General features: G+C 55.4%; 4 protein-coding genes across 4 annotated transcripts; 1 reads left to right on the top strand and 3 right to left on the bottom strand.

Moving 5' to 3' along the window:
* Nucleotides 1-3814: 3814 nt before the first annotated feature.
* J3D65DRAFT_628160 (60S ribosomal protein eL24) lies at nucleotides 3815-5161 on the bottom strand. Its single transcript, XM_066800610.1, has 3 exons — nucleotides 4982-5161; nucleotides 4717-4860; nucleotides 3815-4564 (listed from the first exon to the last, which is right to left on the bottom strand). The coding sequence occupies exons 1-3, from the start codon at nucleotides 5030-5032 to the stop codon at nucleotides 4277-4279; spliced, it is 483 nt and encodes a 160-aa protein (XP_066654732.1). The 5' UTR covers nucleotides 5033-5161; the 3' UTR covers nucleotides 3815-4276.
* Nucleotides 5162-5225: 64 nt separating this feature from the next.
* On the bottom strand, nucleotides 5226-6347 carry J3D65DRAFT_628158 (uncharacterized protein). The gene is made up of 2 exons (XM_066800609.1): nucleotides 5536-6347; nucleotides 5226-5437 (listed from the first exon to the last, which is right to left on the bottom strand). Exons 1-2 carry the CDS (start codon nucleotides 6141-6143, stop codon nucleotides 5272-5274), a joined length of 774 nt encoding a protein of 257 aa, XP_066654731.1. The 5' UTR covers nucleotides 6144-6347; the 3' UTR covers nucleotides 5226-5271.
* Nucleotides 6348-7716: 1369 nt separating this feature from the next.
* J3D65DRAFT_668728 (ubiquitin-conjugating enzyme E2 35) lies at nucleotides 7717-8445 on the bottom strand (the record flags this gene model as incomplete). Its single annotated transcript, XM_066803133.1, has 4 exons — nucleotides 7717-7895; nucleotides 7949-8080; nucleotides 8227-8315; nucleotides 8393-8445. The coding sequence occupies 4 exons, from the start codon at nucleotides 8443-8445 to the stop codon at nucleotides 7717-7719; spliced, it is 453 nt and encodes a 150-aa protein (XP_066654730.1).
* Nucleotides 8446-8724: 279 nt separating this feature from the next.
* J3D65DRAFT_413161 (uncharacterized protein) lies at nucleotides 8725-13273 on the top strand. Its single transcript, XM_066796023.1, has one exon. The coding sequence runs from the start codon at nucleotides 8827-8829 to the stop codon at nucleotides 12964-12966; it is 4140 nt and encodes a 1379-aa protein (XP_066654729.1). The 5' UTR covers nucleotides 8725-8826; the 3' UTR covers nucleotides 12967-13273.
* The last annotated feature ends 10234 nt before the right edge of the window (nucleotides 13274-23507 follow it).

Below are 23507 nucleotides of genomic sequence, written 5' to 3'. Positions count from 1 at the left end.
GCCAATTAGCGAGCATCTCAAGCAGCATGAAAGTCTGAGCCTAAGGCAAAAACTGGCCCAGAACCAACCGACAACGCCGCTATGCAGAAAGGGGTCATCATGGCGAACGGGAGAGGAGAGGATCTTTCCGCGGCTTCTGCCGCTCACACACGCCACCACCACCGCGTTATGTCTGTCTGTCTGGTCACACTTGCCAGCTAGCTTACATGCTTGCTTGCTTGTCCATGTGCTTGTCTGCCGTCTTTGGCGCCGGCCGATACGAGATGATGGCCACCGCCGCGTTCCCGCTGGCTGGGGCTTGGAAGGGGGTGCTTGACGGGGCTTGAAGGGGGCTGGGCAGTCCCAACGGCAACGGCGACGGCTGCGGTGGCGCTGACGGGCGTGCAGCGAGTAAGGCACGCAGAGGTGCTGTGGTGCCGCGAGGTGACAGACGGAACGACCAATGCGCCGCTGTGGGCGAAGCTTGCGAGAGAGGCCGGGAGTGAGCAGTGGATGTGTGAATGGGGGACGAGGAAGGATTGCCTAGCTCGCTTGTCCGTCTGTCCGTACTGTGATGCCGGTATATCCTGATGGGTGTGCTGCAGAAGAGCGGCACAGGGCGCGTGATGGGAATGGGAAGACAGGTCAAGCTATTGAAGTCCTTGCAACGGATGTCTGCGGTATTCACGTATGACGCGGATTTTGGCGAAGTAATTCGACCACATGTACAAGCAGTGCTAGAATACCCAGGGGCAACACAGAGGGAGTCCATCGCGATTGTTCTCCCAGCTGCGTTACATGCTATCTATTCTGCTGCTTCAGACCTGAGTTGGCGCTGTCGCGTGTATGTCGGGACAAATGGATGGACCGGGAAAGGCCTCTGAGTCGTGGATCTTTACCTTCCGTAGAAAGAAATTGGACTAAGATTCACCATGACAGCTTGATTGCCTCACTTCTTGCAATTAAGGGGTTCTTTAGGCATTCTGAAGCTGGCCAAACGCAACAACAGCTCTGTAGCATAAGAAAATAATAATCAGTATGTGTATGCATCCCGAGCGTGTCCTGAGTTGAGGATAAGGGGGGGTTTCACTTTCCGAGTCCGATGAGCTTGTCATTGTTAATATGCTCAAAGATAAGTCTACACAATTGGATATTTTAAACAGCCGGCAGTCAAATTAAGGCTTTCGTCTCACGGATTATCTCGAAGACTTTTCGAACCGCAAAATACAACTTCTATCTTTTGTTTCTGCCCACCACTGACGTGACGATCAATCTCGACGCTCAGGGACATGAAGAAAAAGAAGTCTGGTCTGACAATGCTCACATCTGATGTTCGTATGTTCAGAAGCCCGAATCGAAAGATCCCAGGTCCATCTGTGAACCCCATCCAGATGCAAGCAGGTTTGAAATAGCGCGGATGCTAACAACATGGCTTCAGACATACGATGAGTTCGCACGAATTTCCATTTCACAAGAAGGAAACGTTCTGGTGCAAGCCCGCGTGGCCATTGCACAAACGAAACCAACCAGCTGAGAGGGTGTTGCCAGTCCCTCATAATGAAGGGCAAGCTCGACACAACCCACAGGTGCCAAAGCTTTTGCACACTGGGAGCATTGAGAATGATCCTCAGCTGCGGCCTAGAGCCAGTTGGGTAATACAAAAGGACGTTGGAGAAACGACAATCCTGGATGCTACACAACGGCTGAGCGGTTGCCTCCTCTCACTGTCGCACCGGTACCAAACCAGACGAGACCCCAATCCGATTTCGAATTTTGGTTGACTTCCGAACCAAACACTGCCACTCACGGACTCGTCTTCTGCCTGTAAGACTGTAGAGACACGAAGTACCCGTCCAGAAGGATGAACCGAAGGGCTACGTGCGTGGTACCAACGCCCACAAGCGCTGCGCAAACAGGTGCAAAACACACAACGATCAAGCAGGCAGCTAGGCAGCATTCCAGACGATGGCGAGCGGACGATGGACGTGCCTGTTGCGGTAGGGTCTCCGAAACATGGTCTCAGAGCGACATAGGGCTCAGTCAAGGGGCTCTCTGTGATCTGCGGGAAGGACGCTTTTGAGTTTGGTGAGACTTTTCTCTTTTGCTCACGCCGTCGCCTCTGATGCACCAAACAGCAAGGCTTTGTCAGGCGCTTTTTGACTGATACCTGACAGGAATTACGCCCCTACGACATGCAAGATGCAACGCTACCGTCGCACGCGATTCATGCGTCGAATCTTTCTGGTCCAGCTCAACAAACACTCCCCTCTGTGCAATCGTGCCTGTCCCAGAAGGCAGAGAATATCTTCGAAAGGCAGCTGAGACAGTGCGCTGCTGAAAGATTTGCCGGGACAGTGTTTTTTGCGACGCTAGCAATGACCATCTCAGAAGACTGAGTGATGACTTCAGGACGACTGAGACAGGTGCCATGCATCCTTCATCATCCGGGGAAGCGGAACGGCGTGACGGTCTCTCCTACGTGCATCTGATCCGGAGCAGCGCGGAGCATTGCCAACGGCATCTTATCTCAAGATGATGGAGGCGACATCAATGTAACCGTGAGTCTCCCTAGGTGTAGTATCAAAGATAATTTAGCGCGTGGTGACAGGGAGGATTGTTGACGTCGTTGTTGATCAACAGGAACCGCACGCAATCATCCCACACGGGAAATCCGCCCGCACCCGTCCCAAAATTATCTCTCCCACTGAAAAGTCAAAAAATCAATACACGAGCATCGAAACGTCCCGCGCCAAGCCCCGTCCGGTGCGATCAGCAGCCACCGAGAAACAAGACAGTTAGCCTTATTAGGCTGATGGACGAGCGAAGGAGCCGGCGGAAGAGCACCTAGCCCACGCGGCCCGCGATGCTTGGCTAGGACAACGCTCTCCGTGTCTTTCCTGACTGAAAGGGCCTGTGTTCAGCTGAACGACGCGACGAGGGATGCGCCACGATCCGGCCTCTTCAAGCAGGTCGTTTCCACCACAAAGAAAATGAGCAGGAGAAGCAAAAGGAAAAAAAGGAAAGACAGGACGGGGCAAAAAAAATCCTGCAAAATCGCGTCTGGCTTCGTGTTCGAATCCTTGCCGTCCATGGGATGAGCTTGCTCTGCCACCCCTTTGCTGCAACGTTAAGCATCCGGTTGATTTCTGCCATGCCATGATATATATTTGGCTTGAGAATAACCTTCTTTCCTTATCTTGTTGCTTACCTCTTGCCTCTCGCCACATCGCAACTTGACCACCAACACAACCAGGAGCAGCGATGATGCGGAGCTCACAATCGAATGCCTCGCCGGGCTTGCTCGTCTTTGTTGGCCTCCTCGTCCTCCTCGGAAGCTTTTGTCAACCGGCTCGAGCCGGCGTTCTGGCGCAGCTCTACGGCTACTGCAACACAAATTGTGCGCCGCAGTTATCAGAGCAGGGTCTCATCCAGGCGAATACCAAAGACTCGGAATGCTACCAATTCGAAAAAACCGTGTACAGCGTATACACGCAGTTCCAGAGAGATAAGGATCAGTGCAGCTGTATGTTGAACCCGCAAGCTATCATTCCAAAGGAGATACGCACTACACTCGAGAAAGTCATGTACGAAACGCGCGGGAGAAGCCGCCAAGAAGAATGACTTACTGACTTTCGCCAACCTGTAGTCTCAGTTTACACTGACGAGAACTGCTCGCAAAATGCTCAATCAGTCGACACCACCGAAGAAGAGATTTGCTCAAAAAATACTAAATCATCCGCGCCTTGGCATGAATGCCAACCTTGTTCCTTGGGGTTCCAATCATACAGCTATACCTGCGGGAACCCAGGAAAGACTCTGACTTATTAAGACAATGGCGACGAAGTAGGCGGAACGGTTATGAGTTGACGCGCTGTTTCAAAGGCCGATATTGGAAGTCAGTAATTAGTGGCGTAAGAAGGCCGAGTGAATAATGCCCAATCCTGTACATTCCCATTTCTCACAAGGTCCAGACGCATGAGAGATTGTGGTTGAAGTGTTGAAATCCTTGGGTATTCTTTTAATCTGGGGGACTGCCTATCACCAGACGAGAAGCTGCCGGATTTTTGAGGCCGCGCAGACAGCTCAGTGAACGGGCGGGCGTGAGGACGTGAACTTTATTGTTTGCCGTGAAAATGCCTGACCCTATGTCACAATTCCGGCACTGAAAACCCCAGCCAGTCCGAAGCTCAAAACCTCAAAATCGTCCCATTCCGTCCGTGGTAGAGTCTTTTGGAGGCAACCTTCAGAAAAGCAACACCGAGCACCAATCCCTCGTCACCGGCCAACAACAGCCTTCTTAGCGGGTCTTGGCCTGGACCTTGGGGGCAGCGCCCTTGGCACCCTGCTTGCTCTGGATGCGCTGGGCCTGGCCGCGGGCGGAGCTGGCGGCGGACTTGGCCTTCTCAGCCTTCTTCTGGCTCTCGCTGGCGGTCTTCTTGTCCTTGGCGTCCTTGATGGCCTGCTGGCGGGCGGCGACGCGGGCCTCGGGGCGCTGGTTGCGGCGCTCCTTGATCACATCGAGCGAGGCACCGACGATGGCGCGCTGGTTCTTGACGGTGCGGCGGGTGCGCTTCTTGGCGACCTCCTGTATGCGGCGAGACGTATTAGCCCTGTCGAATTACTGCTGCAGCGGGGCGACCCATGGCCCATCCCGCTCATTTCGCGACCGCATCCCATCGATTTGTGTCTTCAAAAACTGCCGTGCTCGCTCGCGTTTGGGTTCCGGATTCGACTAACCTCAGAGATACCCTTCTTGTGCTGTCTCCTGTAGAGGACGGTCCAGGCAATGCGGCGGGGGTTCTTGCGCTGGAGGAACAGGCTCTCCGACTTGCCGTTCTGGAAGCGGAAGATCTTGCTGTCACCACGGACGTAGAGCTTGCCCTGCAATCACCCAGAAAAGTCAGCCATGGGCCCAGTTGTATGCCGCAAGCACCGTCGTCGGCGTTGGCGCGCAGGAGAGTCGTGAAGCGTGGCGAACGCCGGTCGGGAGGCGGTTACGCACCTTGCCAGGGTAGATCTTCTGACCGCTGAAGGTGTCGTCGTAGGTCCGCATTTTGAGGGAGTTGTTGGCGATGCGGTACCCAAAGAGTCGCTGTCTGTCGTTAGTTGGTCGACGGTGAGGTTGTCGATAGTAAATTTGGGTGTTGTGCGCGGAGGGAATCGGTCCGGCCGCTGATTGGCCGAAGACCCGGCACGGTGGCTTGGCGTCTGGGGGTCGCCTCGACAGACGACAAGGCGATCAGTGACCTCACTTCCACCATCAATTCATCACTCCATAATGGATTGTTCATTTCAATTCTCTGAATTCCAGTTCTCGCTGCTCAATTTAGAGCCAGACTGACCACAAAGCATCCTCCGGGCAGTCGTTCCAGCACAACCAAGACTTTGATTCTTTCCAGCCTTCGAATGCCCTGAGCCATATCCAACCACTCTTACGCCTTTGCCGATGATTCCGTTGGTGCGTTCTGGCCATATGCGCCCATTTCAACCTGAGCGGCGCTCGTAAGATTCTTCACTAATGGGATGGCCGTGGAAAGAAGCTGCCACGGATGTTAGCTCGTTACAAAAAGCTTGCAAAACAAGGGCGACTGACCAGGTCTTCCCTTTGCCTCCCACTTGTCGACGTGGTAGCGACAAACGTTCCCACCAATGACCGGACAGTTGCAGCAATTCGTGACCACGCACCAGCACGGGTTAGGGGCGCATGTACTGCCGCAGGCTCTGCAGACCTTGTAGTTGCAGTCATTGCAAGTTGAAGCATTCAGACAACAGTCCTTGAGATCACTGTTTTCAAGCTCCAACACGCGATAGGCCTTTGGAGCGCGTGACCACGCCGCTGTGTCCTGGAAAGGCCGAACTCGCGGGGGAATCTCAAGTGTCTGCCTCTTGAAGAGCGGGTGCTTGCTCTCGTCGGGAGGCAAGTCTGGATTGTCAATCAAAGCCAGCTCGGCTGCGCGAGACATGGCAACATCGTATGGGATCGGGGTGAATCCAGCGCGCTTGAGGTGTCTCTGCTGAACGCTGAGGCCAAATGATGCCGTTCTCAAGGGTCCACCTTCGCTTCGAGTTCCATCGCTGTGTTCGGAGACAACCACATCGGCACCATGGCCTTGAGGAATGTACTCAAAGTCAAAAGGTGGGAACGGTTCCAGAGAGGACTCCATCTTGGTTGTCCAACCATACTCTGACGGCTTGCAATCTGGGGGCTTAGAGTCCTGAAGTCCACGGAAAGCGTTCGAAGCTGAGAAGCCACTAAGATCTCCATCGTCTGTCGATCCATTGCCAGACTCCTCCCTAGAGCCATGGTCGGAGTCGGACACGTTGGATCGTACGTAGCCCTGTAAAGGTCAACTTGTGCTTCGAAACGATCTCTCGATCCAGAAAGCGAAGATTTTCCAACCTTGGTGAGCCGGGCAATGGGGCGTCTATTTTCGTCAAGACTCCATGTCGCCTCTGAACCCTCATTCTTGCCCTCATCGGTATCGCTGCCAACGTCCAAAGCTCCCGCCAATTCTGCCAAATTCGCTGCATTAAGCTCTGCTAGCTCCCCATCGGCTGTATCATCGTGACTGAGCTTGTTCGCAGCACGTCTCTTGAGCGATTTCTTCCACTTGGCGAATGAGCTCAGAATTTCACTGCTGTTGCGCCTGTCCGGGTGATCGCTGTCCTCGCTGTCCTCGCTCTCCGAGTCTGCCTCTGTGGGAGTATCTTCGGCATCGTCTTGGTGCATCTCGTCGCGTGAAGATCCAAAAGTGCTGCAAGGTCGCTGTGGGCGCTCAGCCGGCGGGAGCGACTTTTGGCCTGCTGGCTTCGTTTCCAGCATCTCACGTGGTAGAATCGTGGTTGGTGGAAGTGGCGGAAGTTGCAGAGTAAACGTGTTGAGCGCAGGAATATTTGTCAACAGGGCAGGCAGGCACGCTCGCTACCAAGTCTGAGCAGTGCTTGTTTACTTTGTTTACTTTGGACCAGAGTCGTAGATCCTGCTTGGTAGTCACCTCAGCTCACCTCTAAGCATATACGACATAGTCGCCCTGGGGATCGAAACTTTGGTAGCAAAAGTCGCGGCACAAACAATCCTGAGGTTTTGCAATTGGGGCTCGAATGTTCCCTAAAATTTGTCTGTCAAAGCGTATGAATACTCCCTGGCTTGCCCCTACTATCATTACTATGTGCGCCACGACTTTTGCAATCCAGCCTTGGACCTCCCTGTACAAAGCTTCAAACTCGTAAGCCACTTTGTTGCCGAAGACAGCCGTGAGAGCCATGAATACGCAATCCTGGATCAACAAGTTAACAGCCCGAATTGTGCTGGAACCCATGATGGAGGTCGTGTTAACAAGAGGTGGTTGTGCGTTTTACTTGAAAAGGACAGGTCAAAGGATCAAGACTGGCTCAAAAAAACTTGTCCAGCTCTGAAATTGCGAAGTAAGTTTCTGTCAAGACTGTAGTGGAAAGACCTCCGACAGCTTTCAACTGGTCCGTCTAGCAGATAAATGTGCAAAAGTGACTCGCAACCGGGTAAAGAACTGAATGTGAGGTTCCAAGCAGCGAAATCCACAAACGCCCTTGTGGCCCTACCAACAAAGATGCATCTATACCATGTTTCGCCTCAACGCTCTCCGTCAATCCGTACGGCGACCGGCTCGACTGCGCGTCAGAATCCTCCTAAACTGCTTGCATATCCAGTCGATGTTCTTGCCCATCCACGACGCAGTCGCTAGGCTGTATTCCGTTCAATCATTGGGGTTTCGCATAAGTCTGCGTCCATTCACGTGCCGTCGCAATGGCGGCATTCTGGTCCTCCTTCCAACGCTGAGCGACATCATTTGCAAGGGGGTCGTCCGGGTTCGGGGCGCCGAGGAGCGCTTGGATAGAGAGAAGGATGGTGCGGATCTGGAGAGCGGGGGACCAGTTGCCTGTTACTGGTTAGGAAGCGCGCGGCAGAACTTGCGGTATGGTGTCTTCTTACTCTTCAGGACGTCCAGGCAAATACGACCAAGCTTGTCAATGTTCGGGTGGTAGATTTTGGTCAGGAAGCGGACCTTGGGCGGAGTCATGGGGTAGTCGTCGGGAAGGAAGAGCTCGAGTTTGAAAACACCACCTAGGCAGCAGCACACAAGTCAGCTCTGATTGTCCTATCCTCTGCAACGCCACAATGTCGGCAGAGGTCGTAACTCGGCTCCAAAACGGTGGAGATGAATCAAGTGACGCAGCGGTGTCTATTGTCGGCAGGGCCGTAGGACAGACCTTCGTAAGGGGACTGCGAGGGTCCATGGACCGTCACGTCGAAATATCTCAGGTTGTCTTCGTGGGGAACAGCGCTGATGCCGGGAACCCTGAAAAGCCACAAGTCAGCCGAAAGAAACACAGTGACGCCGAAAGAAGCAAGAGCTTGGTAGGAGGCGAGACTCACGGTTCTGCCATCAGACGCTCCGTCTCCTTCACAATACGCTTGGGGAGCGCCATGGTGAACGTCAGAGGCGGTGGGGTTGTCGGGGGTCTTTGTCGAGAGGCGTGAGAGTATTGCGCACGACTGATGGGCCGATTCGCGCAAGGAGAAAGGTGGGTTTGCCGGTGCGAAGCGGAAGCGTGGTGTTGAAGAGGGACGGTATCGTGGGGCACGAATGTATGTTTGCTCGTCATCGGCCAAGCGGCACACGCCGCGGCTTCTGCGTCACCCACCGGCCTCCCACCTGCCCGGGCACCTCTCCCGCCTCAAGCTTCCCGCTGCCATTCCCTCAACTCTCTCGAAAACTTCGATCCCGCGCCCGACCCACCGCCGTCCTGATGACCTTTCTCGCGCATCAATGAGCAGCGCACGAGGGGTAGCTCCCCGCGCATCCAACGATGCCGTCCCACGGGGACAGCTCTCCATTCGACAGCCCCACGTTTGGCCGCGATGCCTCCATCCGCGTCGATGAGCCCGTGGGCTCGGCCTCCATGTCGCCCAGCAGTCGCGACGTTGTCCTGGCTTCTCGAGAAGGATTGCACATCATCGACTTGGACAATCCATATTCTCCGCCGCGACATTTGGCCCACCGTACGCTGTGGGAGGTCGCCGACGTCCAGTGGTCACCCTTTGCTTGCAGGGACGGCTTGGTCGCGAGCACTTCAAACCAAAAGGCTTTGATTTGGGACCTCAATCATGCGACGCAGCCTCCGCTCACCCTCCACGCGCACTCCAGGGCCATTACGGACATCAATCTCTCCGCACACCATCCCGACATTTTGGCAACCTGCGCTGTGGATACGTTCGTGCACAAGTGGGATCTACGGGCCTCAGATAGACCAGTCTTTTCCTACGCGCAGTGGGATGGTGGGGCCGCCCAAGTCAAATGGAATCGGCAGGACTCGCACATTCTTGCCTCCGCCCACGACAAGTTTCTCTGCATTTGGGACGAACGCAAAGGTGTATACCCCTTGCGGACCATCGAGGCACACAGGAGCAAAATATACGGGGTGGATTGGAATCGCATGCGGGCTGGTGGAATATTGACCTGCTCCTTAGATGGGTCAATAAAGTTTTGGGACTACACCAAAGACGAGGAGTCCATGCTAGAGCGCGTCATCCGAACTCCCTTTGGAGTCTGGCGAGCCAGGCATACTCCTTTTGGATGGGGAACACTGGCAATGCCCCAGCGCGGTGACTTTGATCTTCATCTGTATGATCGGCGCTTGGGCGAAGGTGAGAAGAAAGATACTGTTGTAAGACCAGTCCACACCTTCAAAGGCCACAACGACCAAGTCAAAGAGTTTCTCTGGCGTACCCGTGGAGGTATATCAGATGGCATCGATGAGCGCGAGTTCCAATTAGTATCTTGGGGAAGTGATCGCCAGCTCAACCTGTACCGTGTTGACGCGTCCATCCTCGGACATGTTGGTCATGAAATTGGAGCGCCCGTCCGGCCGAGCTACAAACATACTCGTCAAGGGGCGGTCTACAAGACCTTTCATGACGAGACGCCCACTTCTTCAGTCCCAGGCAAAACGACGCAGCCCCCACACGCATTCTCCACAGCACCGAGCCAACTGAGTGCCCTTTTCCAATCTGCGGGAATGAGCAAACCAAGCCTGCCTTATGCCCAGACAGCCCTTCAAGGACCAGGTGCAAGTGCAAGAGAGCGGGGCCTCATTGGGACCTCTGGTACTATGCAAGCACGAACCCGGGAAAAGAAGACGGTGGACAAGCTCACGTGGATGCAGGGGGTCAAGATTGGAGGTCCAAACGGGCAGTTCAACCGGCACGGGTCAAGACCAGACATCCTTTCTCCTGAACAACATCTCGTGTGGGACTCTCCTGACTCTTTAGGGGATGAAATCACACATGTGGGAAGCAAGTACAAGAAGGTCAAATTCGAAGAGGTCGAGATACCAAAGCGGACGGCCACCGTGACGCTCAATGGACCCTGGGGGGAAAATGGAGACCCCGTATTTATGCGGATCAGCATCAGGTTTCCGCCAGACTACCCCGTCTCTGCTACCCCAGACTGCAAGATTGAAAAAACTACCTCGTTCATCTCACCCGAGACCGAGGACAGACTGGAAAGCGAAATCAAGGCACTTGCCGAGGTCTACAAGAATCGCAAAAGGGGCTCACTTGATGCAATCGTAAGCTATTTGCTTGGCGAACGTGGACTGGAAGAGAGCATCAGCTGGCTTTCAGAGGCCGGTGAAGGTGCAAGCAGCGTCGACGAGGAAAGCTCGAGTGATGAGGAGGATGAGGTTGGCGGTGACTTCTCTGGAACACCTGCCATGGAGATGAGCGGCACCGACATCTTGGGCCCTGTGAATGCAAACGCCAACGTTCCCTTGCCCAAGCAATGTGGTGCGATTTGGGCTCCTGATGGTCGGCTCGTCACTTTCTTCCCTCCGAAACCTGAGCCAAAGCCCATGTTCTCTAATCTGGCTACATTGAGCAGTGATAGTCGCACCTACAAGAGCAAGAGAATCTTTGAAATGTTGGGCCGCCTCAAGACTGGCTCTCCTGAGCCTGACCGCAAAGACTCCTCGACCATGAGCCACGACGATGCAGAGTCGCAAGGATCTTGGGAGACGTCCTCAAGCTCCTCATCAGGATCACCCGTCATGGGTGGGATCTCGGGAATCGCTCCACCAGTAGCATGGCGTGGCGGACCACTGAAATTCCAGAGGTCCTCGCAACACTCGAGCGCAGGATACGAAAGCAGGCCAAGTGCACCGAAGCCAAAATCAATCATCACCATCTATAACTTTGCGGACTTGCTTCCAGCGAAAAAAGAGCTTGCAGAAAACTACGAAATCTTCGGAGAAGGGCCATCGGTTTGCAACCACAATGCCAAAGTCGCGCGAGAGCATGGATACGCCGATCTTGCAGACATCTGGAACCTTGTTGGCCTGATACTTGCGAATGAGGTGCCTCTGGAGATTATGCAGCAAAGCTATCGACGAGAGCCTATCCTTATTGTAGCGCGCCGCTCCGCTGTGCACATCAAGAAAAGGGACAGTGGTCTTGATCTTTCGTATGACGAGCCAGACGCTGTTTCGAGGCCCAAACTTAAAGGCCGGGTCAAGTGGGGGAATCACCCCTTTGCTCAAGCTCTTGTGGCGCGGCTCTTTGATCACTTTGAAAGGCTCGCCGATACGCAAATGCTTGCCATGCTGTCTTGCATGTTCCACGAGCCCGCTGCTAGTGAAGGGGTCACAAACGGAATGATGATGCGTCTTCCTCACGCTGATTTGCACCTTTCAATGCGAACGCCAGCCTTCTCCTTGGATTACTATCCGACAAAAGAAGTTGCTTCAAGTCTCTTCCAACCAACCCTTTCAATTACAGACCCGTCCAATGGATACGAGCGTAATCCAATGGGCTCGGAACCGGCGTTTGGTAAATCAGACCGTCGTCTAAATACCTTTGGATCTGCTGGGTCATCGAATGGCCCCTGGAGTGGTGACGTAATGTCAAGCACTCCTGTACCTCACTCGACGAGTAACACTCCGCCTTTATTCTCTCGCGTCAATCCATATCGCGCGAGTGGGTTTGCCAGCATTGCCTCGTCTCCTGAGCGAAACAAGAGGAGCAATCTTAGCACCGCATTCTCGACGTTCTCTCGCCCCTTTACAAACGCTGGCCCATCACCATCTCCGCCAGTCAACGGCCGAACAGCCGATCTATCAAGCTCTGCGCCAGAGAAAAGCGGAGTGACATGGGGCCCAAACACCGTCTATGACCCCTCTTCCTCTCAAGGCCGCTCGTCAACTGGGCAGCTCAAGCGGACCCGCACAGGACTCAGTCAGACACCTCCTAGAGGTCTTTTCAGCCCGCGTGAGGAGGATGAGTCCAATCAATCAGATGATGACTCGGTCTCATCCTACGGCGCGCCATCGCCCTTTCCCGAATCCTCTTCCTCGGGCCTCATCACTCACTCGGATGGCACAGCGCTTGGCGGACGAGACGTCATTGTGCAAGTTACTCTAAAAAATCAAGACCAGTTTGATGACGATGGCCACCTGTCCGTGCCACTTCTCGACCAGAGCAAGGAATGGCTGCACCTTAGCTACCGCCAGAGTTATGCTGACCAAGAACTCATGGCGTGGGGCCTTGTTCGCGAACGCTGCGAAGTCTTGAAGTTTAACGGCATGGTGAGCTACTGGGTCGACGAAGAGCCAAGGGAAGCATCAGACTGGATGGCTGCAAGCAAAGAGACGGAGATCCGTTCGATTATCGAGTCTGATACCCTGGCCTTGGAAACTCTACCGTGTGGCTCCACAGTGTCCTCGACTGACTTGCTACCATGGCTTGCCTCGTCAAGACCAAGTTCGACAAAAGTTTCTCCAACGCACGCCGAAGTGGGCGGCATGAACAAAGCGAGTGAGACAAAAAGTAGAGTTTGCATGGTCTGTTGGTTACAGCTGGACGGGCTGTACAGAACATGCGCGAATTGTGGATATGCAGTTCACAAAATGTGTGGGGAAGCTTGCCTTTGCATTGGCGAGCAGTGTTGGATTTGATTCAAAGCGTGGTGTAAGTATACCCTGTCTTGTATGGTTATGAGCATTAAATGTCGAATTTCTGTTGCCACTATGACCACTCAAGACGATGCGCTTTTGAATGATGAGATGCTTGAGGCCTCCAATTTCTCTGGAATCCAGAAGAGCCTTGGGTGACTGCAAGGGACAGCAGACACAATGCGCGTGGTACATGAATGTTCAGAGGGGTTTCCAACTGGTCTTCCTCCACAAGGAACTCTCTGGCGACTCTACTATCCTCTCCTATTCTCTGTTTCGCAGCTCGCCATCAGTTCACGCAGCACCGCGCACAATCACTCAACTCTTCAATTGCATTTTCGCAACGAATACCGCGAAACAGAAAGAAAGGAAGCGACTCAGCCGGACGCACTCAACATAGGCAGGTGACGTCGCCTCGTCTGCAAGTCTCCGCAGCCTCATCCGACCATGTTTCAACATCAGCCAGCCCACGAGGCGACCACCAGGGAAGCATTCAATGCACGTAGACACAAGACGCAATCCGGGTTCACCGAAGATGGAATGAGGAATAAGTTGAGCAACATATACGCGATCGCCGTTGGTCGTGCGCGTGACGCGGCATTATAACGACGAAGAAAATGAGCACAAGCAGCCAACCGCAGCCAAAACGAGCAAACGCGGCGTCATCCACCGAGCTGACCGCAGCGGAGTGGAGCCAACCACGACGGCGAGAGACAGGGCCGAGGGCAACTCATCTCACTCATCATGGGTGGGGAGGCGGGAAGCCATGCAAGCAAGCCAGTCTGCTTCTTTCTGTTCACGATGCTGGCGATCTTGTCTTTTCTTCGTCTTTCTTGCCCGAGATGCGGACGACAGGGCACTCAAACCTCATTCTCACTCCCCCGTTATTTCCAGTCAGCCGCCTTGCCAGCCTACCAGCCAGTATTCAGACTGTGGCACTTGATCGACGCTGATCAGCCGGTTGGTTGGCCGCATCGTGGCTTCAGAGGGCTACGGTGCGCGGTTTCGAGGTCGATTACGTGGTAAGGTGCGTCTTGCAATACTGAAACAGGACGTCGAGAGAGACACGGTGTTTGAGCTGCGCAACTGGGAGGGGCGCAAGAGAAACAGCAGCACGTCCTCTATGCAACAATGAGTAGCGGGAATTCTTGGTGGCTTGTACAGAGGACTTCTCGGCCGCGAGATGAACCAGATCAACTCCTTGCGCGACTCGCGATGTCGGCGTGTCCGACATTGAATTCGAAAATGATCAAATTGCCTTTCGGTCATCCCGCGTATTCGTGATAGTCGGGCCTCTCTACGTTCACGTCGTCTCTGGAACAAAGCACGCTCAGATTACAAAAAGAAGTATATCGACCGCTGGAGCGCGCTTGAACTAACGGAAACCACGGCTCGAGCCATTGCGCAATTTAACAAACGTCTCCAAGGGAAAAGAGAAGCGCGATCCCAACCCCAACACGCCGGCCCCCATGCCAGAGCATCCCCGCCGAAAGACGCAAACCCTCCCGCTTTTAAACTTTTCGCTAGCAAACTTGTCAAGCAAGCACGCGTCGTACAGCGGAGAGAGAAAACGACAAGGGAGATAGGAAGGTCACGGCGAGACTCTCGTTAGCACTCGCAGCTAATGCGAGCCAAAAAGGAACATATACACGTCGTGCGTTGTACCTAATCGGCAAAATTCAATAAATTCTAACTGAGTTACCTATCTTCTTCCTCCCCCCCATGTCACCCCGGTACATTCTTTACCCTCAGACATATCCCTGTCCCTGTTTAGAATTTGGCACTTGCCGTATAGAGAAGGGGCTCTGTGTGGACGACAATCTGGCCAACATGGCTTTCCGCGTGCAAAGCTTGAATGAACAACGGCCTTGGTCTTTTTAGCCTTTTGCAGGAAATGTTGTCGGAATTGCAATTGCGATGGTTGGTTGGGAAGTGCTGCGTAAGTCGAGGCAAGTAATGCATGGCTCCATGGTCAGCTTTCGATGCGGAACCCGATGGTAGTCTTCCATTGATGGGGATTTTACTGCCCCCCACCCCTTACAAGATGGATGCATGCACAATGAAAGCGATTCAGCACTTGCAAAGTCTAGCGCAAAAAGACGACGCGGTCGATTACTTGCAGGCCTCATCTGCAAATGTTTAAGGCGCAGCCAAGGATGACAGACGCTTTCTCTTGAATCAAGTAAGAGAGGATGAGGGCGAGGGGCTAAAATCACGACAAATGTCCCGGGTTCGCCGTTGCACCGCACGTTACACAGCAAAGCAGTGCACGATCAGCATCTCAACAGCCTCGCATCCACACATCGACCATGACCCGCCAAAATGACCGAGAGGACGACGACAGGCGGCGCCGGCTCCGGCGCCCAGTTCTCACACGTGCACATGGCAGCGGTAGCAGTACAGTGAGCCCAAGTCAGCCAGCAAGCCAATAAGCCAACAAGCCATCCATCTTGCTAAGCTTTGGGAGCAAGTGGACAGAGGATTTTTCCTCCGATGGAAGGAACCAAGCCCACATGCGCTAAGAGAAACAGAACGAGACAGAGATGCTTTGGACCCTTATCTATGAAATCGGCCAGCAATTGACTACCATTAGCTTCCTGGTTTGGTTACAGGAACAGGTAGAGACAGGTAGGGGTAGGCCGCGTGACGGTGGGAGCAGCACGGAAGATTGGAGAGAACGATGCAATGAGACGAGAAGAACAACGCCCCTTTGCCGGGCAAACGGTGAGAGGGGCTTGCCCGGGACCACGGCGGCGGAACAAGATAGAGCACCCAGCGCAAGAAATGAATGGATGGATGGATGCTGTGGTGGTGGCGTGGCTGCGTTATCCCAAGAGTGGAGGACAAGGACAAGAATCCCAAGAGTGGAGGACAAGGACAAGACGCACGAGGGGACGAGGGGACATGCGAAGGCGCGGAAGAGGGAGAGGGAGGGCTTGCCTAGGTACCTACATTACCTCTAGCTACGTACCCTGCCCTCACAGCAGCGGCGGCGACGGCGCCCCCCGTGCGTGCGTGCGTGCGTGCGTGCGCGAGGGGCAGCCCAGGCCAGCCAGAACCAGAAGACAGGAATCTGGGACCGGAGGCTTCAGGAGGCGAGCGACAGTGCGGCCAGTCCAGCCAGGGGGTAATCGTGGCGCTGGCGAGGCGCTGCTGGGATGGATCGTGGCGCTGCGCCAGCACCAGCACTGCGCGAGAGGCGTTGGGCTGAGATGGGCTGGGGCCGCATCTTTGGTAGCTGTGGCGCGCGCCGGTCGGTGGGAGGCGAGACTAACGAAACAGATGAGGTGGTCATTGGGGTGGGCAGATGCAGACGTGCTTTTCGTTGCGTGAACTGCGAATGTGATAGAAGGATGGTGTGTGTGCGTCGTTGTAGAACTTGAGCTACTGCAGTCTCGCGTCTGTCTCTCTTCTCGCGTGCTCCACCAAACCAAACCCCGCAACAATTGATCACCGACGAAGAAGCATTGCCATTATTCAAAGCAGAAAGCGACAGCACGCAAGCCTAGAGTTCAACGGTGGTTAGCGGAAAGTCGCAATGGCACTGCATCTTTTCTCAGTTCTCTTTCCACAACACCAACCAGCTTTCACTATCAACCACCCCTCTCCAGTCTCCAGGAGAATGCCGCCATGACCGCCTATCCCACCGTCCACTGGACCTGGTACACGCCGTTGCCGGCACCAGAACGCATGTCGCCCACCACCTAACCAGCGGGTGGGGTGCGCGCGCCAGAAAACTCGCCGGGACCATGTCTCGAAAGTCTCCACCACCATCAGCACGAGCGGTGGCGGAAAAACGCCTCCTGCTCCTCATCCTCCTCCTTCCTTAGTCCCGATATGACGTGAACCGGACCCTGAACCCGATGCCAGACCCAAGATGAGGCGCCAGAGGCAGAGAAAACGAGAGGACCAAGCTGCCGGGACCCGCCAGACAACAGCGACGCCTTTCAAACGCCATGCAACTCCCTCTACTTTAACACATTTGACGGGCTGGCCACACTTCTTCACCACATCACTCACCACGTGCGACGCCTTCCGACCGACCACTCCAGCCGGCCGGCCGGTTCAAAGAATAACCACAAACGGACTTTGGACTTGATTATCGAGTCAGTGGGCTCGAGTGGATGATTAGCCAGCCAGCCAGCCAGCCGGTTTTGCGGCGCCCATTGCCACCCACTGGACTGGATAGACCAAAGCAAGCCAACACAAGCCATAGGAGTCGCTCGACTCTGTGTGCCACACGACCACCTGCCGCGGATCCATCCGTGTGTCTGTTCGCCCACTGCTTCACTGACTACAGTGCCCGTCCAAAGGATCAGCTGTAGTAATCCACTGCTAGGCCCAGTCACGCTGCTCACCAAGGTAGTACGTGCGCGTGGTCAGGTCGTCTATCATGCGGCGAGCCAGGCATGGAAGACGTCGAAGCTCCTAGCAATCGACGACGTTGAGTCGCATCATCTTTATTTGACAAAAATTCTATCAAACTTCTTCCTGTGGTACACAAAAGGAGCACAAGACGCGCCCAGAAGAATCGCATCAGAAATTGAAACAAACCCTTGACGGACAAAACTGGATGGCAGTCAAAATGACCGGCCAGCCGGTCACGCGACGAAGTCAAAGACAACGAGCACGGAGGCTCCTCGTAGACGCTGGCACAGTGCGTATCTACTGCTGGTTCGTCCAAGCAAGAAAGTAAGCGTGACGTGCACTCGTCCTACTCGCCAGCTCGATGCATCCAATCAGAGCACCTGTGTAGGCTAAAGCATGGCTGTCCGGATGAATAGCCCCACTGTCGATGCGGGGAGTTGATGTTCGGGTTGATGGAAGTGTGGTGGTTGGGCCGAAGAGGACCTAGAGACAGATCACACAGCAGCAGCAGCAGCAGCTTGATTCTCGACTCGAACATGCCAAGTGCGTGGTTGCTGTGGTGCCAGCAGACTGACCCCCTTCCGACTGTCCAACCTCCGCGCAGACAGTCATTCATGGCTTTGGCCGTCAGCAGGCCAAAACGTGAAGGTAGGTACCCTGGTGTACCACTACAATGCCACTCCTTGTCCGGTCGTCAGACCGTCCACCTGCCTGCCGTCGGCGCAGCAAGCAAAACAAAAAAAGACCAAAGACACATGGCACTGCTCACACCGACCGCTGCCGTGCGTATGTGCCCAATCATCCAGGAGGTACAGAATAGGTAGCCACTACCGCCCCGACCTTCCTCTCACTCTCCCAGACTCTGACCATACATCCCACACACTCACATGTACATACCCGCATCTCTTTCGTCTACCATCCCAGGAGAGTCGCGCAAACAGGGCCACCCCAGCGACGATGATGATGGCGTACATCGGTCGATCGAAGTACAACCCTGCAAGGTAGGCAAATAAGCGCCATCCCTTCTTCACCTGCCTGATCGTTGCGCCGCGGCGACGACGACGACGACGACGACGACGAAGGCGGCCCGCCATGACCCCTGGGCGGCAGCGGTAGCGGCGGCGGCGGCACCGCCTCCTCTCTGACGGAGGCTTACTGATCTATGACTGACTGGACTTCCCGTCTACATGCTGTCTCGGTGAATTGAAGGAGCAGGGGGAGGTGCAGCTATGAGATGGGAGATGGTTGATGCGCGAGGAGGAAGTGGTTTTCCAGGTACGTGAGCTAGATTGAGGCAAGGTGGAAAGTATGGCGGCGGTACAAGGGCAAGCGGCGTCTTTCGGAGCCGAGTTGATCCTCTGTCTGTCTACCTGTCCCTCTGCACACTTGAATGGCTATCCTCCGAGCGTGCTGCTGTCCCGGAATACTCGACGAAGCTTGTCAAGCAAAATGAAGCGTTGTGTAGGGTACATGTAGGGGCCAAATCATAGAGGCTCAAAGAGGAAGCGCTACGCGCAAGGTTGAGGGGGCGGTCAAGCGGGCACATGGAACCGAGTGACTGGATTGTATCATACAGAACAAGGAAGGCCAATGCTCCTTTCCAGATGTTTCTGGGCGCGGTTGCGTGCGTGGTTGGGCCGTGACCAATCTAGGCGCGTCGAGCTGGAGCAGACAAGGGACTCCCGATACAGCACGTCAGGAAGTAGGGGTGCGTGGGTCGTGGACTAATGGACGACACGGGTCAGACGTGGTAGCGTGGTGGCGCTAAACGTTGTAGCGTCGTTTTTGGTGCTGAGCCTGTACTCGTAGCGTGGAAAAAGTACGGTCCATAGGATGGACCCTAGATGGTTGGTTGGTTGGTACCGCATCACGCAGGTCAGCACCATCCACCTCCTCTCTGTGTGCACTGTCCATTGACTGCTGTATCCGAGGCCGATCTCGTACTTGCGAGTGAGTTGTGAGCGGGGAATTGGTTGTGCTTTTGATTGACCAGGCACACACCCAACCACCTCCTTTGGGAAGATCCGCACAATACACTTACACTCACTCACAACGCACACCGGACAATAATCATTCAGCGTCCAGCGTGTAGCACTGAGAGACCAGCCATTCCCAAGGCTACCAAGATCCACAAGCAGGCGCGCCTAAGCATTCGCATTCGCAAATCAAATCATGATGAGGCGAGAGCCCAAGCTGTGCGCGCGAGCTGCGCAAGAAAGAAGGAACAAAGAAAAAAAGCAACTCCCGCTTACCGAATAGCAGCAAAAGAAATGAAAACCCCAAGGAAAAAGCAAAGTCAGGCAGCCTATGAGCCCGAGCCGCGGCCCCAATAATCTCAGCCCACACTCACAGTGTGTGTTCGTATGTACGTACTTTCGGTACATACACAGATGCACATGTATGCTTTGCAGTAGCGGCCAGCCTCACCGACCGAATACCGGGAACAGAGCACAGCCAGCTCGAGCGCCTCTTGCATGGCTGCCTTGTGCTGGTGTTGATGGCGCCACCCGCCACCAGGTATTCCATCTCACCGCCGCATGCCCTTGGTGGTGTGCTGCTGCTGCTGCTGCTGCTGGCAATGCTTGAACAACACAGAAAAAGTATGTATACGTAGGGCTATGCTTCGAGTCGGATGGGCGAGGCGCACAGCGTCCGATGAGCCCAGCCGGGCAGACGGACAGGCGGGTGGGGATGATTTGCAGATTTGAGGGTGAGGCTGAAGAGGGGAGTAGCAAGTCGTAAGTACCAGATCGTCGTCAGTGCGAGCGGTAGTGGAAGCAATGGTATGTTTCCCGGCAAAGTACCGCTCGTGCCGTCGTTTACGACTGCATTCGCATTCGCTTTTTCCAGACTTTCGGTTGCGTGCAGAATCCAAGCTGATGAGGTTTGTTGCCCTTGGCTTCATTGCGCTCCTCGCCCTCCTCGTCGACCTTCGTCTTGCCTGCCTGCACATAGCAGCAACAGATATTCCAACAATTGTACCGGCGCCAAAGCCGCCCAGCCGCCACCTCAACGCACCAACGTCAGCGCCCGCCCGCCAACGCCAGTCCCGGACCCGTCACCGTGGCCGGCCCCGTGCCGTGTCTGTCCGCCCCCCGGGTACGATCTAGACAACGGACGACGTTTGTCGGGCTAGGGTCAGCAAAGTAGTCAAGGGTACGTAACTCAATTCATACACTGCAGGACCACGACCCCCACCTCCTTCTCGAGCTTCATCAGGGCAAACCCGGGTTGTTTGTTCGCACACATCTCCTTCAGCTGGCAGAGCATTGTGCATGTCGCAGGAAGGAATATGCCGGGTTTGTAAAGGTCACGACGCGAGTGTGGTAGCAGCGGGGTCTTGCTACTCGGGAAGGTCCCAGTTGCGCCGTCAGAGACGCGGCGAGACTAGGGAGCAGCGGTACACGTGCCTGCGCGCCGTTGGTGCGGCGGCGCGACGTCAAGACGGGATGTCGGGGGGACGGGTGTAGTCGTTTAGTGTTGGCGGCCGGGTCAGGGGACCGAGCATGAGTATTCCTTGTAGCCAGGGAAAAGGCAGCACGCTCCTGCGGCTGCCGCTGTCGCGCACCGGTTAAAGGATGAGAGATGGAATAGGGGCAAGTCTTGACGCCAGTGATGTGTGATGGAACAGGGTCGACGTGTTGCAAAAGGCGCAGTCAAGAGAAACAATTCTGAGGTAGATGTTTGGTGATATACTTGGTAACCGCTCGATGGGGGATGGTGAGATCAAGATCGGGTCTAGATCGGAGAACTTGTGAAAGATGGAGACATGGCAGGGATAGTTTGGCCGTTGATGAAAGGGTGTGATGCCTAAGGACAAGAGAAAAAAGGGCCGTTTGCGACGAAGTACAGCGTAGAGTGTCAAGGCTGACAAATCGAGATCGCATCGAGGTGGGTGGTTGCCAGGGGGTCTTCGTGGAGGTGTGAGGACGACGGAGGGATGATTGCGAGCGATAGGAAGAAGGAGGAGAGGAGAGAATCGCGGCTTGACCGATCTGGCGCTGGAAAGTCTCGCTGAAGCTAGAGCATCGGTAGAAGAATAGAAGTGGTAGGTAGCTTTGGTCAAGTCAGCAAGCTTCGGCTAGTGGTTGTTTAGCAGCCCCGGTCCGCGCCTGTCGTGACATGCATTGATTGCAGTCAATCGCACCTCGTCTTCTGCCTTGTCGCAACCGCACCCGTCAGCTCATCGCGCAAGCGGCTCAATGGATGCGTAGATGCCTAGAGGCGCCGGCACACCATGTCACACGCAGGCCAAGTCACGGTACCTACATGCGGCGGCGGCGCCAGCACCGCCCGCACATTCGACTACGGCGGTAGTAGACCGGGCAGTTGGCATGCTCTACTGCTAGGTCCCGCCAGGCTCTGCCGAAGCGTCAACGTCCGGGACCCCATTCATCGGAACGGGACAATTCGGTCATTTTCGGTGACGCAGCCGACTCTACGGTCTGCAGAGTCGGGATCTGTTGTCACAAGTCGCTGAGGTGTACGGCGTCCACTCGAGTTGCCATGTCCCGGTCAATCGCATGGCATGGCGGCCGACCGCTTCGACGAGGGTAGCATCGGGCCGCTCTACAGATTACTTTTCTTCTTGCGCTGGTCGAGCGGCGCTGCTACCGAGCGCTGCGACGCCGGGATTGGGCGGGCAGCTTGCCGCGGGCAATGACTTTCTGGCTAAAGAGAGCCCTGTGAGGAGAAGAAGGACAGGGCTAGCCTAGCATTGCCAGGTCATCCATCTCTCGGCCATGCCGTCGACGGCCGCTAAAGCCCGAGGCTGCGGGCCCGTTGGCCAAAGAGTCAAGCGTCATGTCTAGTCGCGAGGGGCAGACCGCAGCCTGGCGGCGCGGAGCGAGCGGACGGCCAACGGGCGCGCGACGGAAAGGGCAAAAGCAAAAAGCGCGAAAAAGGACGAGCGAGAAAAAAGAGTTTCAGCTTGATTTGGAGTGCGGCTAAATGCGAAACTGGCATGCCTTGCTCGTCTGCTGTTCACACCGCTCTGGGATGCTGACGCGCGGTATGGCCTTGGCCCGGTGATGCTGTCCAGTCCCCGCCATGATTCGCAAGCTCGGCGAGGAGGATTACTGGCAAGGAAGCGAGATGCTCGGCGGCGGGGGTTTTGGGTCGTTTCTTTTTTCCCAGTCTGCACGGCGAGAATGACGGTCATGCTTCGACGACGGCGACGAGCTCACCACCACCGGCTCCTCTTGTCGACGGCAGGGCGCAAGCGAGCCCACGAGCAACATCGGCTAAAGATAGATCAAATGGGGGTCGATTCCTTCATTCTTCTTGCGTCACCACGGGCTTCATTTCAACCATGCAGTGCCCGAGCAGCCGTTGACCCGGAGCGGTGCATTGGCTTTATTTGAGATGTTGAGACAGGGCAGGCAAATCGATCGGGCACCCGAGCACACGGCTGCAATGATGGGACCCAGGAGCGCATGCGTTCTGGCGCCAGCAGTCACAGTTGTCAGCATGGCAGCCTTCCGGGCCCAGCAGCAGCAAGTGGTGGTGGTGTTGTTGGTGGCTTACGCTTGGATGGGGAAGCAGTAGAGATTGGCAAAAGGGAGGCGTAAGCCAACCGCAGCGGGTCGAGGGCAGCCCCAGCTCGAGGACGGGCAGTGTGAGCGAGGGCCTCCCAGCTGGGTGACGACGAAGGCAATGATGGGCGCGCGCCCCAGCGAACAAGCAATGGGAAGATCCGCGGGGGAGGTGATCAGCAGCGATGTGGTGGTGGTGGTGGTGGTAGGAGTGGTGGTAGGAGAGTGTGTTGCGCGAGCCCGTGGTTGGCTTTGGTTCCTTCGTACAAGTTGTCCGGCTCGGATCGACAGCCACGACCCTCATGCTCGCGTGGCATGTCCAAGGCAATGCAATAGTGCCATGGTCGCGCATCGAAAGGCTTCATTATCGTCGTGGCCGTTGGAAGCAGGGAGCGGCGCGGAGCGGAGCTGAAGTTGACAGGCAGTGACAGCAGCAGCAAGACTGGCTGGCTCCGAGGGAGAGTGAGCGGTCGGAAAGCCGGTTTGGCGATCCTGGCGAGCGATCCCACTGGCCGGGGCCCCTGCACCCTGCGGCGGGCAGACAAGCTCAAATCAGAAAGCTTCCAGAGAGGATTCAGAAGACGTCGGACGGGCTGCAATGCATGTGGTGACGCACCGACGCTAGCGGCAGGCTTGCCATTG

The sequence above is a fragment of the Phyllosticta citribraziliensis genome (assembly GCF_038025025.1).
Source record: "Phyllosticta citribraziliensis strain CPC 17464 chromosome Unknown J3D65scaffold_7, whole genome shotgun sequence".
In the NCBI taxonomy this organism is placed as follows: Eukaryota; Fungi; Ascomycota; class Dothideomycetes; order Botryosphaeriales; family Phyllostictaceae; genus Phyllosticta; species Phyllosticta citribraziliensis.
This window is presented reverse-complemented; position numbering and strand designations above follow the sequence as displayed.

Bases quoted from the DNA above. Each gene is read 5' to 3' on its own strand.
- J3D65DRAFT_628160 (XM_066800610.1), bottom strand. From the start codon at position 5,032: ATGCGGACCTACGACGACACCTTCAGCGGTCAGAAGATCTACCCTGGC. The intron at 4,861-4,981 runs GTGCGTAACCGC...GGGTGATTGCAG, and splicing joins AGAAGATCTACCCTGGCAAG to GGCAAGCTCTACGTCCGTGG. The intron at 4,565-4,716 runs GTTAGTCGAATC...CGCCGCATACAG, and splicing joins ACAAGAAGGGTATCTCTGAG to GAGGTCGCCAAGAAGCGCAC.
- J3D65DRAFT_628158 (XM_066800609.1), bottom strand. From the start codon at position 6,143: ATGGAGTCCTCTCTGGAACCGTTCCCACCTTTTGACTTTGAGTACATT. The intron at 5,438-5,535 runs CTAACATCCGTG...GCCAGAACGCAC, and splicing joins TGCAAGCTTTTTGTAACGAG to CAACGGAATCATCGGCAAAG.
- J3D65DRAFT_413161 (XM_066796023.1), top strand. From the start codon at position 8,827: ATGCCGTCCCACGGGGACAGCTCTCCATTCGACAGCCCCACGTTTGGC.